This window comes from Aquila chrysaetos, chromosome 21, assembly GCF_900496995.4.
Source record: "Aquila chrysaetos chrysaetos chromosome 21, bAquChr1.4, whole genome shotgun sequence".
In the NCBI taxonomy this organism is placed as follows: domain Eukaryota; kingdom Metazoa; phylum Chordata; class Aves; order Accipitriformes; family Accipitridae; genus Aquila; species Aquila chrysaetos.
Genome location: NC_044024.1, coordinates 15,715,928 through 15,728,068, shown reverse-complemented (window position 1 = coordinate 15,728,068; position 12,141 = coordinate 15,715,928). Strand labels below are relative to the sequence as shown.

The window sequence follows — 12,141 nt, the reverse complement described above, 5'->3', positions numbered from 1 at the left end:
GTATTAGGTACCGTGAGATGTCCTGGCTCGATTTCTTTTGATTGTCATATTAAAGAAAAATATGGAAAACACATCTCCTTTCTCCATTTTCCCCCCTGCCATAGACCTGCAGTCCTGCAGATGCTCCAGTGCCCTTGGCCAGCCGGCACGCAGGGCTTGAATCGCCTCCCAGCTGCCCCCAGGGATGCGCGTTTTCTCCCAGCAGCCAGAGACAAGAGTTCTTCCAAGGACCCAGTGCAAGGGGGCGAAAAAAAAAAAACCCAGACTAGCCTAATCATCAACCCCGGCGAAGATCCCGTACTGCTCCCCAACACCGAGCAACCAGCGGAGGATGATTTTGTACGTCAGTGGGTTTATAGTCCTGTAACAGGTTGCAGACAGCGTGGGTATGTCCTACAGGGGAGGCGAAACGTCAGGGTGTGCAGGACCCCGACCGCTGAGCACGCGTTACGGGCAAACGCCTCTGTAACTCAGCAGCTTGTGAGCTCTAATATGCAGGAACGTGCCCCAGCTTCTCCCGGAGTGTATAAATCCTTAATATAAAGATACTCTGTGCTGTGTGGGGGTTCCCATCAGAGGATGGGCTTTGGGAGCCCGGGAGACCCACTCCTCCAGTAATTGTGGAGCGGGACTGGGACCCTGGAAGCAAAGGGATTTGCATGAGACAGCGAGGGGAGCAGCAGCGCTGGCTCCCGAAAAACTGCGTTTGCAAGGTAAACGCGCGTACCGAATGCTGGTTGGGTTTTAAGCATCTGGCTGTGAAGTGCTGGGTTTGTTACTGCTTAATAACAGAATAAAAGAATAAGGAGGAGAGCGTTCAGCTCTTATCTGTTGGAGCGAGCAGGCAAGTTTGCGTGCCTTTGACGGCGGCGCTCGGTTATTGATCCATAAAAGGTGTAATACGTCTCTATAACACCCATTGCATGAAATAAAGATGTTGTCAGCTTCAATTAACTGGCAATCTATTATTAATCCTTGCCAACGCCTAGGGGATTCCCGGGTTTAAATCGTACTGGAAAAGGATCTCAGTTTGCCATGGGCAGCGGTGGGAAAGCCGTGGGAAACGGGCAGCTCCCAGGGAAGGCTTTGCCGGGTGATTCAGTACGTTGACAGTTTTCCTAACCTGCAGGCGGGCTGCGCGCACGCGGAGCTGGGGGGATTCCCCTGGGATGCAGCTGCGGCCCGGGACACGTCAGCGGTTGCTGTTTTTTACATCAGCCCCGTGAGGATGGAGGGCCCTGAGCACCTTTCATCCCCCTGGACCCAGTCGTGTGCCAGCTGGCTCTTTGGAGAGCGATTTTGGAAGTGGCACCCTCCTCTTGTCCTGCGGGGAGAGATGCCAAGGGGAGCTGTCACCAAACCCAGAGAGGTGGAAGTGCTGCTCAGCCGGCGGGTCCGGTGAGCCCCCCAAAGCCAGGCAGGGGGGAGCCCATTTTTCGGGGCACTCGCATTCCCTGCAGGGCCCTGCTGGGGGGGGGGTGTCTCCGTGCAGCCTCACGACCCCCATAGCCCTTCAGCAAAAGAACGGGCGAGCTGCGTGCACCCCCACGGCTGCCCGCTCCCCCTCACTTTGTATTTGGGCTCCTAAGGTGAAGCACAGGGAGGATGCGCTAACGGCAGGGCTTGGCGTGCAGCAAATCAGCGCCCTTAACATTTACTTAATCACGGAGAGCAGAGAGAGCAGGGGGAGAGGGAAGGGACGGCTCCTGGCATATCAATGCGAGTCTCGGTGCCACCACCGTATCCCTCCCGCCAGCTCACCCTGCCTGCCGCGGAGGCAGGGGGAACCGAAATGAAAGACGGCGACGGCACGTTTCCCCCAGTCAGATTTGTAGCGCTTCTCATCCCGCCAGAGACACGCTGCGGTTTTCCCCTTCCGCTTTTTATTAAACACAGTTTAAAATAGAAAGACAAGAACGACGGAGTCCTGCCGATGCCTGAAAATCCAGTAAAGGCTGGGGAAAAAGCCATGCTGGGAAAGGGAGCCTGCATGAAACTGCCAGAGTAGCAAGCTTGGGACACTCAGCCACAGCAGTAATGAGCTTGTGGGGTCTGAACAGGGACGTGCTGGTGGTTCGGCAGGACCCCATGCAAGCACTAGAGCTGGGCGGGTGTTTTTTCGGCACCGTGGACAGTCTTGCATGTTCCTTACTTTGCTCCCTTGCACCGACAGACCGCTTAATAATCCCCGCAGCTTCATCCGGGCTGTCGGAGCGGGAGAGCATCGCCTGTCTCACGGTGCTAATATTGCGCCAGCAGTGAGGCCCAAGAGGCAAATATTTTGGCAAGGGAGCGGAGGGGCACGCGGGGAGGCTGAGGGTGCCAAGCGCAGCGCTGCCGCGCTGCTGTGCTGAGCAGGGGGCTCGTCGACGTGCCTCGCTCCGCGGATCTCACACGGTGGTAACTGGGCTCCACCTGCAACGGGGCATCGCCCGCTGCCGCCGTTCCTCCAGGCTCACGGGGGAAGAAGCGTTGGCATCCTTCGTCTCGACGAGAAACGCAGCCGTGGGCTGGGACATGTGTTACTTACGCACACACCTCCAGCGGTAGCTTAACGCGGAGCGCTTTGCCAGGGGAGAGAAGCCCATAGCAACTTTCCAGCCATAGACCCCGCATTTAAATCACCCTCAGGTTTGCTGAGTGTACATTTAAATAGACGGCACATGAAATGAGATGTGATGTGTGAGTAAGTGAAACCGGAGCTGGAGGTGTTGCAGTACTTAGTGACCACTCTCGGTAGAAGTTTTTCACTGAAATGCTGATACCTGCTTTCTGATGGACTGGTGCCTTCCCGTTGTTATTGTCCTTGTCAGTAAAGCTTTAAATTTATTCATGAAGCACGCTGGAGCTCAGGTGGCAATAGCTAAATCCATTTAGCAGTAGGAATAAGAGGAAAGCCATTTTAATGTTCTCTTGCAGTGCTGCAGTACTTAGCAAACCCAAAGGATATTAATTACTCAGCATGCTCTGAGATGTAAAAGCATGAATTTATCAAGACAAATACATTCAGAACTAGGGTAAGTCAACAGTAATTAACGCGGTGCAAAAAAAGACGGAGAAAGGAAGGATTAGCTGGCCCTATCGCAGGAGAACACGGCGTAGTGCCGAGTTATCCCTGGGATATTATAAAGTGACTGGAGTTGTGGTGAGGCATCTCTAACAAAAAAATCTGCCTGTGCCTGTCAGGTGTATCCCTGGGATGGGGGTTCGGTCCTGGTTTGCATTACCAAGGCAGAATGATGCAGGCGGTCTCTGAAATGCTAAGTTGCGCTTGGCAGCCAGCGGCAGTATTTTCATACGAAGCCTTTGATGTTGGAAGGCACTTGCGAAGAAGAGGTGCATAGGGCTGCTTTGTTTTTCACCGAATTTGTCTGCGCTGTCCCAATGTTTTCACGGTGTTTAGCAAACGTATCATCGTGAGCACAGCCACAAATGAGTGGCAGCTCGAGAGTTGAATTGGTAGGCTCTCCTTGACAAATTTAAGCGTAGCATGTGTTTTTATACCGCATCCATTAGGGCAGACAAATGGAAAATCCAGAGATGACTGCTCTGCAATTTAACAGTCACAGCATTTGGAGGAGGCTGATGTCTTCCTCATCGCCGATGACGGGTCAGGCTTGGAAAAAAACAGAAAGCCCTCTAAAAACTAAAGCAATTTGAGCAAACGAGTCTAGCCACGCCGTATTTAAAGGCGGTTTACTTCATGCGGAGCGAGTACAACCAGTGCTGATTCTTTGTCTCCAGGTCATGGGGACGGCCCAGGTGAATTCAGCCTAGAAGATGCCCTGTATGACTTCAGCACCAAGCGACGTAAGTCACATTTATTTATTCTTTTAAAGAGGAGAAAACAAATAGTCATTAATAGATGCGATTTGTTCGTTGGGATCTGATGCTGGTGGGAGGGCGGTGGAGGACACGGGCTACCTCATCGGCTCTTTCCCCGGTGAGACGCGGTGTCCGGGCTTGCCGAAAGGTGGGACTGGGGATAGTCCTGGAGAAGGTGGTTGCTGACCACGTGCCCTTCGCTTTCCGATTCCCGTGAGCAAACCACAGAGGCACACGCCAGTGCTTTGACATAGCAACGACACTGCCCGAGCACGTCTTTTTGGCTTCCTTGCATTCGTTGGTAACACCTACCGTCAAACACGACCCTGTTTGCCTGGAAGCTAACGCGTTAACCGCTCTCCTCCTCCGGCCGGTGAGGGCAACCCGCAGAGCCGGGGGCAGCGCCGGCTCCTTCCCCGGTCCCGCTGCACCGGGGAAAGCAAACGGCGCTTTGGGTCGCTGCTTTGCTTCGCTTAATTTCAAGTGTAACCCGTCAGTCAAAGGAAGCTAATTTCTGAAGGGGGTGCCTTGCTGCTGGCATGCTGATATTTAATATTTGGCTTTGAAGTACGTAATTGTCACGTAAGTCGGGGCCGGGCTGTGTGGCTGAGGGGACAGCAGCGCCCGGCAGAGCTCAGCATCGGGCCTGGCAGAAACAGCGAGGTCAGGAGCTGGCAGGGGGGTTGCACCACCCTGGGGGAGGAAATTCAACGGAGCGGCTCTCGTTTTACACCCAAAAGAGAGAACCTAACCGCCAGCGCAGCAGCCGATGGGAGAAGCCCGTCTCCCTCCCCGGCGCCGAGGGCTGATCCCCACAGTGGTCCGCACCCTGACGCGATGCCGGCTCCCCTCAGCCGCCCGGCCACGGAGACGCCGTGGTGGGGTTGCGAGCACCGGCGCGCCCAGGACCCCTCGCTGCCCGTCCCTCCCCATGCGGTTTATGGTGACCGTCCCCAGACCCAGCGCCCGGCCGGGCGGCAGCGGGGAGCGCTCTGCGAGCGATGCCGGTCTCTGTGGTCGCACAAAATACGCCTACAAGTATTTAAGCGAAAGCTCTAACGGGGTTTGAAACCTCTTATTTTAGAGTCTAACAACACACAGACGCTTGTGCTGTGTTACGTTGGAGTTTACGTGGAATAAAGAGTCGGGGTGCTCCGTGCATCTCTCCTGCGGCGTGCCAGGTTCGGCAGGAGGGGGATAGGATAGACTGCGGGGTATCAGGCTTGGTCAGGGGTCTGAGGGGTCTCATCTAGGATTTTGCAAGCCCTTTAATACAGTATGTGGGGAGACGTGGTTAGAAACTCCTAACGGCCACCTTGTGCAGGGGGAAAGCAGCGTTTCCCCAGGCTGGAGTCCCAGCTGCGAGCGGGGGGAAGAGGCAGCGCTGTCCCCGCAGCCTCCCCAGCTGCTGCACCCTCCTCTGGACTTCATTGCATCAGCCCCGGTATAAAAGCAAACGCAGGGTCTGCAGTCGGGTCGCATCAAACCATACCGGCACGCTGGAAATGAAGCCCAGCAGAAGCGCTCCGGCATTCAGAGGCACAAATGGAAATGAATGGTAATAGAGCAGCCGCAACTCTTGCTCATAATTTATTCATATACTTGGTAATGCTAGCCACTATTAATAGATAGTGGTTTACAGGGGGTGAAAAATAAAAAAAAATCAACCCCCCCGAAGGCTGGCTGTAGCTTGTTTTAGCCCAGGAGCAGCCAGGGGATCTGAGCATCGGAGCGTCACCAAAATTCCTCCAGCTGACGGGGAACCTCCCGTACATAACGCAGCGCTGGAAATTATCTGTCATTTAACTGACCGACCGGGTAGGGGACAAAAAAACATTGGCAGCTTACTCTTGTTTTCCACACCGTTCTGTACGGTACCTGTCCTCGCTCTGTTTGCCGCTGTCTCCAGGAGTCTTAATTCAGAGCGGTTTATTACAGCGCTCTGCTTTCGGCTTGGCCGGCTGCTGGCCTGCCCGAAGCAGCGTTCAGCCTCGGATGAGCCGTGCCCCGCAGAGCTCCGGGCTCCATCCCGCAGCATCTCGCGCGCAGGCGGTCCCCGCTCCCTGTCGTTCTGGTCTCCGAGTTTACAAACGCAGACCAACACTGCTGGAAAGCTCGCGGTGAAGCCTCCGCCGTTTGTTCTCCAACCAGAAGCGACGCGTTTTCGGTGATGCCCGTGACTAACATTTTCCTCCCCGTCTGTTTTGTCACAGCCACTCCCAAGGGTCCCGGAAAGCCGGCAGGTGAGACAGGTGAGACCTTCTTGCGTGCACATCGTTCAAGCGCGGCGCGGGGTTTGCTTCCCAGGGGGTTTGAGCCGTGCGAGCCCTGCCGCGGGCCGCGCACGCGGTGCCGCTGCCTTAGCAGAGGCTCCGGGACACCTTCGCTCGCCCCTAAGAAAGCTGGTGCCGGCTCCTCCTGTATGGCCAAAGTAAATGCAATATTGATATTTCTGTCCACGCTGAAGGCGAGTGGCAGTGGAGCATTTATGGCCAAGGCTGAATTTTGCACACTTTGCACTATCCTAATGGAAAAGACACAAATCACCGCTCAGCTACACAAGGGCTTTTGTTTCTGGCCGCATGGCACCTGCTAGCTTTCCTTCTAGGAGGGAGCCCAGAGAATATTTTCCTTCCATTTTTTACTCCAAGATATATATCCCTGACCGCCACAGAAAGGCCCAGCCTGGTGACATTTCCCCATTCAGGGACAAATGTCTCTCCGATTGCACCCATCAGATGTGCTGGCTGGCCTGCTCCACAGCATCTGCCCTAATTGAGGAAGCTCCCTTAAATTCACTCAAGTTTCATTGCCGGCAGCTCCTCTGGCTCAGTTCTGGCCAAACATACGTAGTTAAATATAGCGTGGTCACAAGAGCCGAGGGTTGCTCAACCCCGCCAGAGGAGCCTGAAATAAACTGCAGCTGGGGAGCGCTCAGAATTGAATCCACTCGCCCCTGCGCGAGGATCTTGGCACAAATTAAAGCAAATCCGACTGTCCAGCTCCTTGGTCATCATGGTCTTTGCTAGGGCCAAGAAAAGCCAAGTGCCAGAAGCACGCGCAGGGCTTCGGCGTTTGGACCGCAGCCCGAACGAGAGGCCGTTTGATCCAGTCGACTCTCCCCAGGAGACGGACGCGTGCCAAGGCCGAGGCTTCGTCTCGGCGAGTTTCTTCTTCCCCGGGGAGAGCTTTTTGGATGAGCGATGGCACCGAGGGGCTCCCGCGGTGGGTTCCTGTGCCCTGGCCCCTGTCCCGTGCGTTCTCGGCTCAGCCCAGGGTCGCGGGCAGCCATGCAGGGAGCAGAGCGGGTCCCAGCCACCGGCTCCATCCCCACAGCACCTTCTCGGGAGATGCCGCAGGACACCGGCGGGTCTCCCCCCAAAACCGAGTTATTTTGGGGTCGCTCAGGCTGGGGTTGGGTGGCAGCCACAGCTCGGATGGGGAGAGTTAAACGATGGCCGGGCTGATCTGAAGGCTCTGCGATACAGCCGCGGTTGAGCAGCGGAGCGGCTGGACGCCCTTCTCAGCTCCACGCTGACGTGGGTGCCGGTGGCTTCTAGCAACGGTGCTTGCGCAGCACCCGCAGAGCTGCCGCACGGGGGATGCGTGCCGAAAGCCTGGCACCGTCCCCGCAAACAATGGGGGTTTCAACCATCCCTTCTCTCCCGCAACAGGCTTTGATTTGGCTGATTACTTTGACGCCTCTCCGGAGACTACCACCAAGCCAGCCAAGCCGACTCCGAAGCCCTTCCCCAGGCCAGGGAAGCCAGGTACCGCGGAGCTCCCCGCGCCCCGGGGAGGGCGTATGCGTGCTCACCTTCGGAGCTCCGGATGGGGGAAAAAGCTCCCCAGCGTAACCGGGAGCCGTCCCGGCAGCCGGGAGGCTGGGATCGGGCATTGACAGATGAGCTCCGGCAAGTTTTGGTGGCCACCAGCGGGTGACTTCAAAAGGTGACCACCTCCTCCCGGTCTGCTGTCGTAGCGCAGCCGGCAGAGGAGATGCTCCAGGCTCTTGCTGACGTGCCAGGAGGGTCAGCACCAGCGTTTTGCCGTCCCTTCTCCCTTATTGCCCATGCACCTTTGCCTGGGCTGTATCGGGGGGCTTCGCCGAGCAGCATTTCTAAAAGTTTTTAACCGGGACGGAGCCGTTAGCTGTTGCTCGGTGGGAGATTTCATCGACAAAGTAGCACATCCTTAAGTATCTTTTTGGCAGCATCCTGCGTGCCGCGGGTAGCCGGCGGGGGTGGCGTGGGGCTGCCCTCGCGGTGGCAGAGCTCTCATGAGCGGGCGGCAGCATGTGTCCCGCCGGCAGTGTATTTGGAGGGTTTTTCCTGGCAGCCCTGCTTGTCCCCTTCTCAAATTCAAGCCCCGCTGGGACGTGCCCTGGCGCAGGAGGTCCCCGCGAAGGTGCCCACCACCCGCACCGAGGGCTCGAGCATCCCTGGGGCACCTGAAGCTGTGGAGAGACCAGAGCACCAAACCGTCTCAGGGCTTGTCCGAATGCACGTTTCAGAGGGTAACGTCATTTTGGTCTCTTTTTTTTTTCCCGCCCCCTCCCTTCAGACAACAGCTTTTGGGATGTCATCCGCACCACCACGACCAAGCAGCCAAAAACTACCAGGGGCCCCCCCAGGCATAACCCAGGTGAGCTGCCGGCGCAGGCAGAGGCTTCGGGACGTGCCGCGACGGCGGTGCTGCCCCTCACCCCGGTATTTCCAGCCTCTAGTCTGTTTGTTCACATGAGGCACGTAGGAAAAAAAACCAAACAAACCAAACCACGTGGCAGACGGGGTATCTCGGCATTCCCCTGCGTGTCCCTGGGGGTCTCAGCGGTTCCTGGACCATTTTGCATTCCCCCGCCTGTCTTAAGGCAGTGGGCTTGCTGTCCTCCCCAGCACGGCACGGTGTGGCACAGCACACCCGTCCCACAGGCTCAGGGCACCCCGTCAGCTTTGCTGCCTGCTCAGGCAGAGTTTTGGCAAAAGGCACTCCCAGACTTAAAAAAAAAAAAAAAAAAAGGCAATTTTAGATAGGAATAAACTAAGGTGCGAGCTGGCGGGAGGGCTGAGGAGCTCAGGCTGGCTCCGTGCCGTGGTTTTAGCTGCCATTTAGCGAAGGCAATAGCTGCTCTGTCAGAGCCAGGCTGCTCAGGGTACCAACCGGGTGGTTCACGGAGGAAAACAACACCAAGCAATCAAGCCGCGGGCTGCTCCAGCCGGCACGCCAGCGCGGCGCAGCCGCCTCCCTCCCCTCCGCTGGCTGGGCCCTTGGGAGTGCCTGTTTGGCTCTGACCTTTTCTACCCAGCTTGATTTATCCGATTGCCTGGCGCTCGAGGCTGTTTCTGCGGGAAGAACGTGACGTTTCTCGCCACAGCGGCACGGAACGGGATGGGTTTGGAAGATCTGCCACGATGCTGCATAGCAAAAGCGGGAGATGCTTGCGTCAGGGTCGTCATCTCTTTCACCGGCACTTTTCCCTGGCAAAGCCGAGCGTTTCCTTGATGAATTGCAGCGTTCCCCAGCCTGTGGCCAGCACTGCTAACCCCCGTGTCGTTTTCTAGCAAAGGATCCTATGGATATTGACTTGGCTGATGCCCTTGATGATAAGAACGATGGGAAAGATGCTGGGAGGCCGGGCGTAAGGCCGGGTGAAGGTACGTTGACTTCCCCCCTCTGTCCCGCTCGCCACCAGCCCCCGGGACCCGCGGGAGATCCTCGCCGGCCCCCCCCGGGCGCGGGCGCCTCGCTGCCGGGCACCGTCCCCACCAGAGGACGGGGTAGGGAGCAGCGGAGGCGCTGCCTCGCCCGAGGCCCCTGCCCTGCCCGCGCGGAGCGGGGGGATGTTTCCGCAGGCAGCGCAGCCCCTTCCTCCGGGACCGCGGGGAAGGCGGGAGCCCTGGCCTCGGCGGTCCTTGGCAGAGAGGGGCTCTGCCTAACGACCTGTTGCCTGTCTGCAGGTTTCTTTCCTGGGGTCTCTTCTGACCCGTTAAATTGCGGTGATTGTGTTAAGTTCCCCCTCGTCCCCGTACCTGACAGCTATTTAACCGAGGGCACGTGCTGTTGGGTTCGCAGTCGTTGCCAAGACGTAAATCTAGAGCAGGATTAAGTTCTGGCATAACATACGCTACGGGCTGGGAGATTTTTTTTTTTCCATCTCTAAAATACTCCGGTGAATGAATCATTTGTCTGCGAGGATCGTTCCCTTGAGCACTTGAGCTAGAAAACAGACTTTGCACGGCTAGTTTATTGATGCCGAGATGGCCGTATACCCTGCTTACACGTGTAATTAATAGTCAGTATTTTATTAGATTGTATTAACTAGGTGACTTGTCTGCACTTTGATATTCTGGGCTTGTTGAGGTTCAGACTCCTGCAGGAGAGGTTGAGGCGTTGAACGGCTGGAACGCGGCACCGGTCACAAACCAGCACACGCGTTCCCCCGGCATTGCTGCACCCTGGACCGCCTGGGACCTCTCCAGGTTCTGGCATAGGCAGGGTGGTGGTTTTTTTTTTTTTTGCTTTCTACGCTCATTACTAAGCCCATAAATCTGTTCTTTGTAGTAAGCTAGTGCATCAGGCAGTCTCTTCGAAGCTGTTAAGGCAGAGGTAACCCTTCCCAAGGCGCAGCGTCAGAGAAGGAGCCTTTAGCTGGCTCGGGGTCGGGTCTCTCCTCCCGGCACATGCCTTGCTGTGCCCCGAGGCTCCTCTGGGACCGAGCCGAGGGGTTCAACAGCTCCGCTTGTTCAGCTGCTGATTCCCAGACCGTGTTTCTCTGCACCTATCCTGCACAAATTAAACATTCCCACTACAGCTGTGTCCAAGATAACTTTTTCACCTGTACCGAGATGTGCTGGTGCTCAGTTCTCCCACTGGAGCTGCTCTGTCCCTCTGGGAAGGAGAAAGGTCAGCTCCCTGCCGGCAGGACCCCGGGCCAGGCTGGTGCTGCCGGGGGCTCGCCGGTCCCCGGCCGCACGGCCAGCGCACACACAAACCACTTCTTTCTTCCTTCCTCCCCTGCCAGCTGAGGCTGAGCAGCCAAAACACTTCATGAACTCGCAATTAGTCATTTCAGTTAAAAAAAAAAATACAGTAGTATTTAAACTTTGATTCAGGGGTATTTCTTTCAAGCTAGACTTAAAGTCAATTATTACCTCTTTTATGAGCTTAAAGTAATTTGGGGTTAAACATTTTGTTAACATCTGGTAATTGCGAGAGAAGCAGCACTGCTTATTGACCGGTCCCTGCTCTCACTGGGGATGGAGTAGTCAGCTGACTGGGAGCCGCTGGTTTAAATGGGCGTTCAAACTCCTGCTCTGGTCCCTGTTGCACAGAAAGCCCCACACGGCTCTTCAAAACAGCCAGAGAGTTTTAGAGAAAATACTCAAATGAATAGAGCAGCCTCCGTCCGCCCAGCAGAGAAACATTTCCCCAGGAGCGGGGTTTTGCGGGAGGCCAGTCCCACCCCGGGTGCGTGATGCTCGCAGGTGACCCCCACCCAGAATCCCCCAAAAGTCCCATTTCCAGGCCCTGCCCATCCAAAGGCACTCGCTTTTGGGGATCCCTCTCATCCCAAGCAAGCCACGCGCTATTTTTCCTTCCCGTTGTGTTGTTTTCTAGGCAGCTCTGGCTGCATTCGCCCTCCCAGGAGGGTGGCTTCAGTGTTTTGCTGGGTGAATTTGGCTTTGTGCAGGTTGAGAGGGTGAGCTCCCCGGCTGCCGCGGAGCACACGGAGCCCGTCTCCCTTCGGGTGCCAACCACCCTTTGTTCCTGTTATTTTTAAAGCATTTTCAGACGACGACCTGGCCAGCATTGTGGACGGCGGCTACAGCCCAGACAAGAAGAAAGGTAAGCGGTGACCTACGTACGTTCGTTTGCTTTAGCAGTCGCAGCTCAGGCAATAATCACCAGATCAGCCAAACCCCTAGAAACCGCCTCGCACAGAGGGGTGCTCGCCTTCTCGATGGGGGCACGCACGTGGGGAAAGGGGGTCCCAGCCGAGGAGCCAGGGGAACACGTAGTTTTTGGCCTCCACGGTCGCACCTTGTGCCAGCGGTTGGAGGTGCTTCTTTTTGATCCCGCGGAGGCTCTGCAGCTCCGGCTGCCACCAGGGCAGACGGGACCTGCGTCTCCCCATCCGCCTCGAAAGCGGATGCCCACCCCCGTGCCGCGAGAGGGCACAAGCCTTCGTTTGCCTTCCGCCACGCGACCGCTGACGGCTGAAGCAAGGAGGAAACCCAGCAACAGTCGGATAATCCTGCACGTTTGCGAGGATCCACAGCATTAAATATTAAAAGTAGTTGAGTAACGAGATGAATA

The 12,141-nt window shown here is 56.5% G+C and overlaps 1 protein-coding gene across 2 annotated transcripts in view; it reads left to right on the top strand.

Moving 5' to 3' along the window:
- Positions 1 to 12,141, top strand: part of CD99L2 (CD99 molecule like 2) — a 33,641-nt gene that overhangs the window by 13,714 nt on the left and 7,786 nt on the right. For both annotated transcript variants that reach the window (XM_029997135.2, XM_029997134.2), the window contains exons 2-7: positions 3,745 to 3,810; positions 6,039 to 6,077; positions 7,500 to 7,595; positions 8,389 to 8,469; positions 9,387 to 9,479; positions 11,608 to 11,670. In XM_029997135.2, the coding sequence (XP_029852995.1) occupies positions 3,745 to 3,810; positions 6,039 to 6,077; positions 7,500 to 7,595; positions 8,389 to 8,469; positions 9,387 to 9,479; positions 11,608 to 11,670 (438 nt within the window). The remainder of the gene's footprint in view (positions 1 to 3,744; positions 3,811 to 6,038; positions 6,078 to 7,499; positions 7,596 to 8,388; positions 8,470 to 9,386; positions 9,480 to 11,607; positions 11,671 to 12,141) is intronic.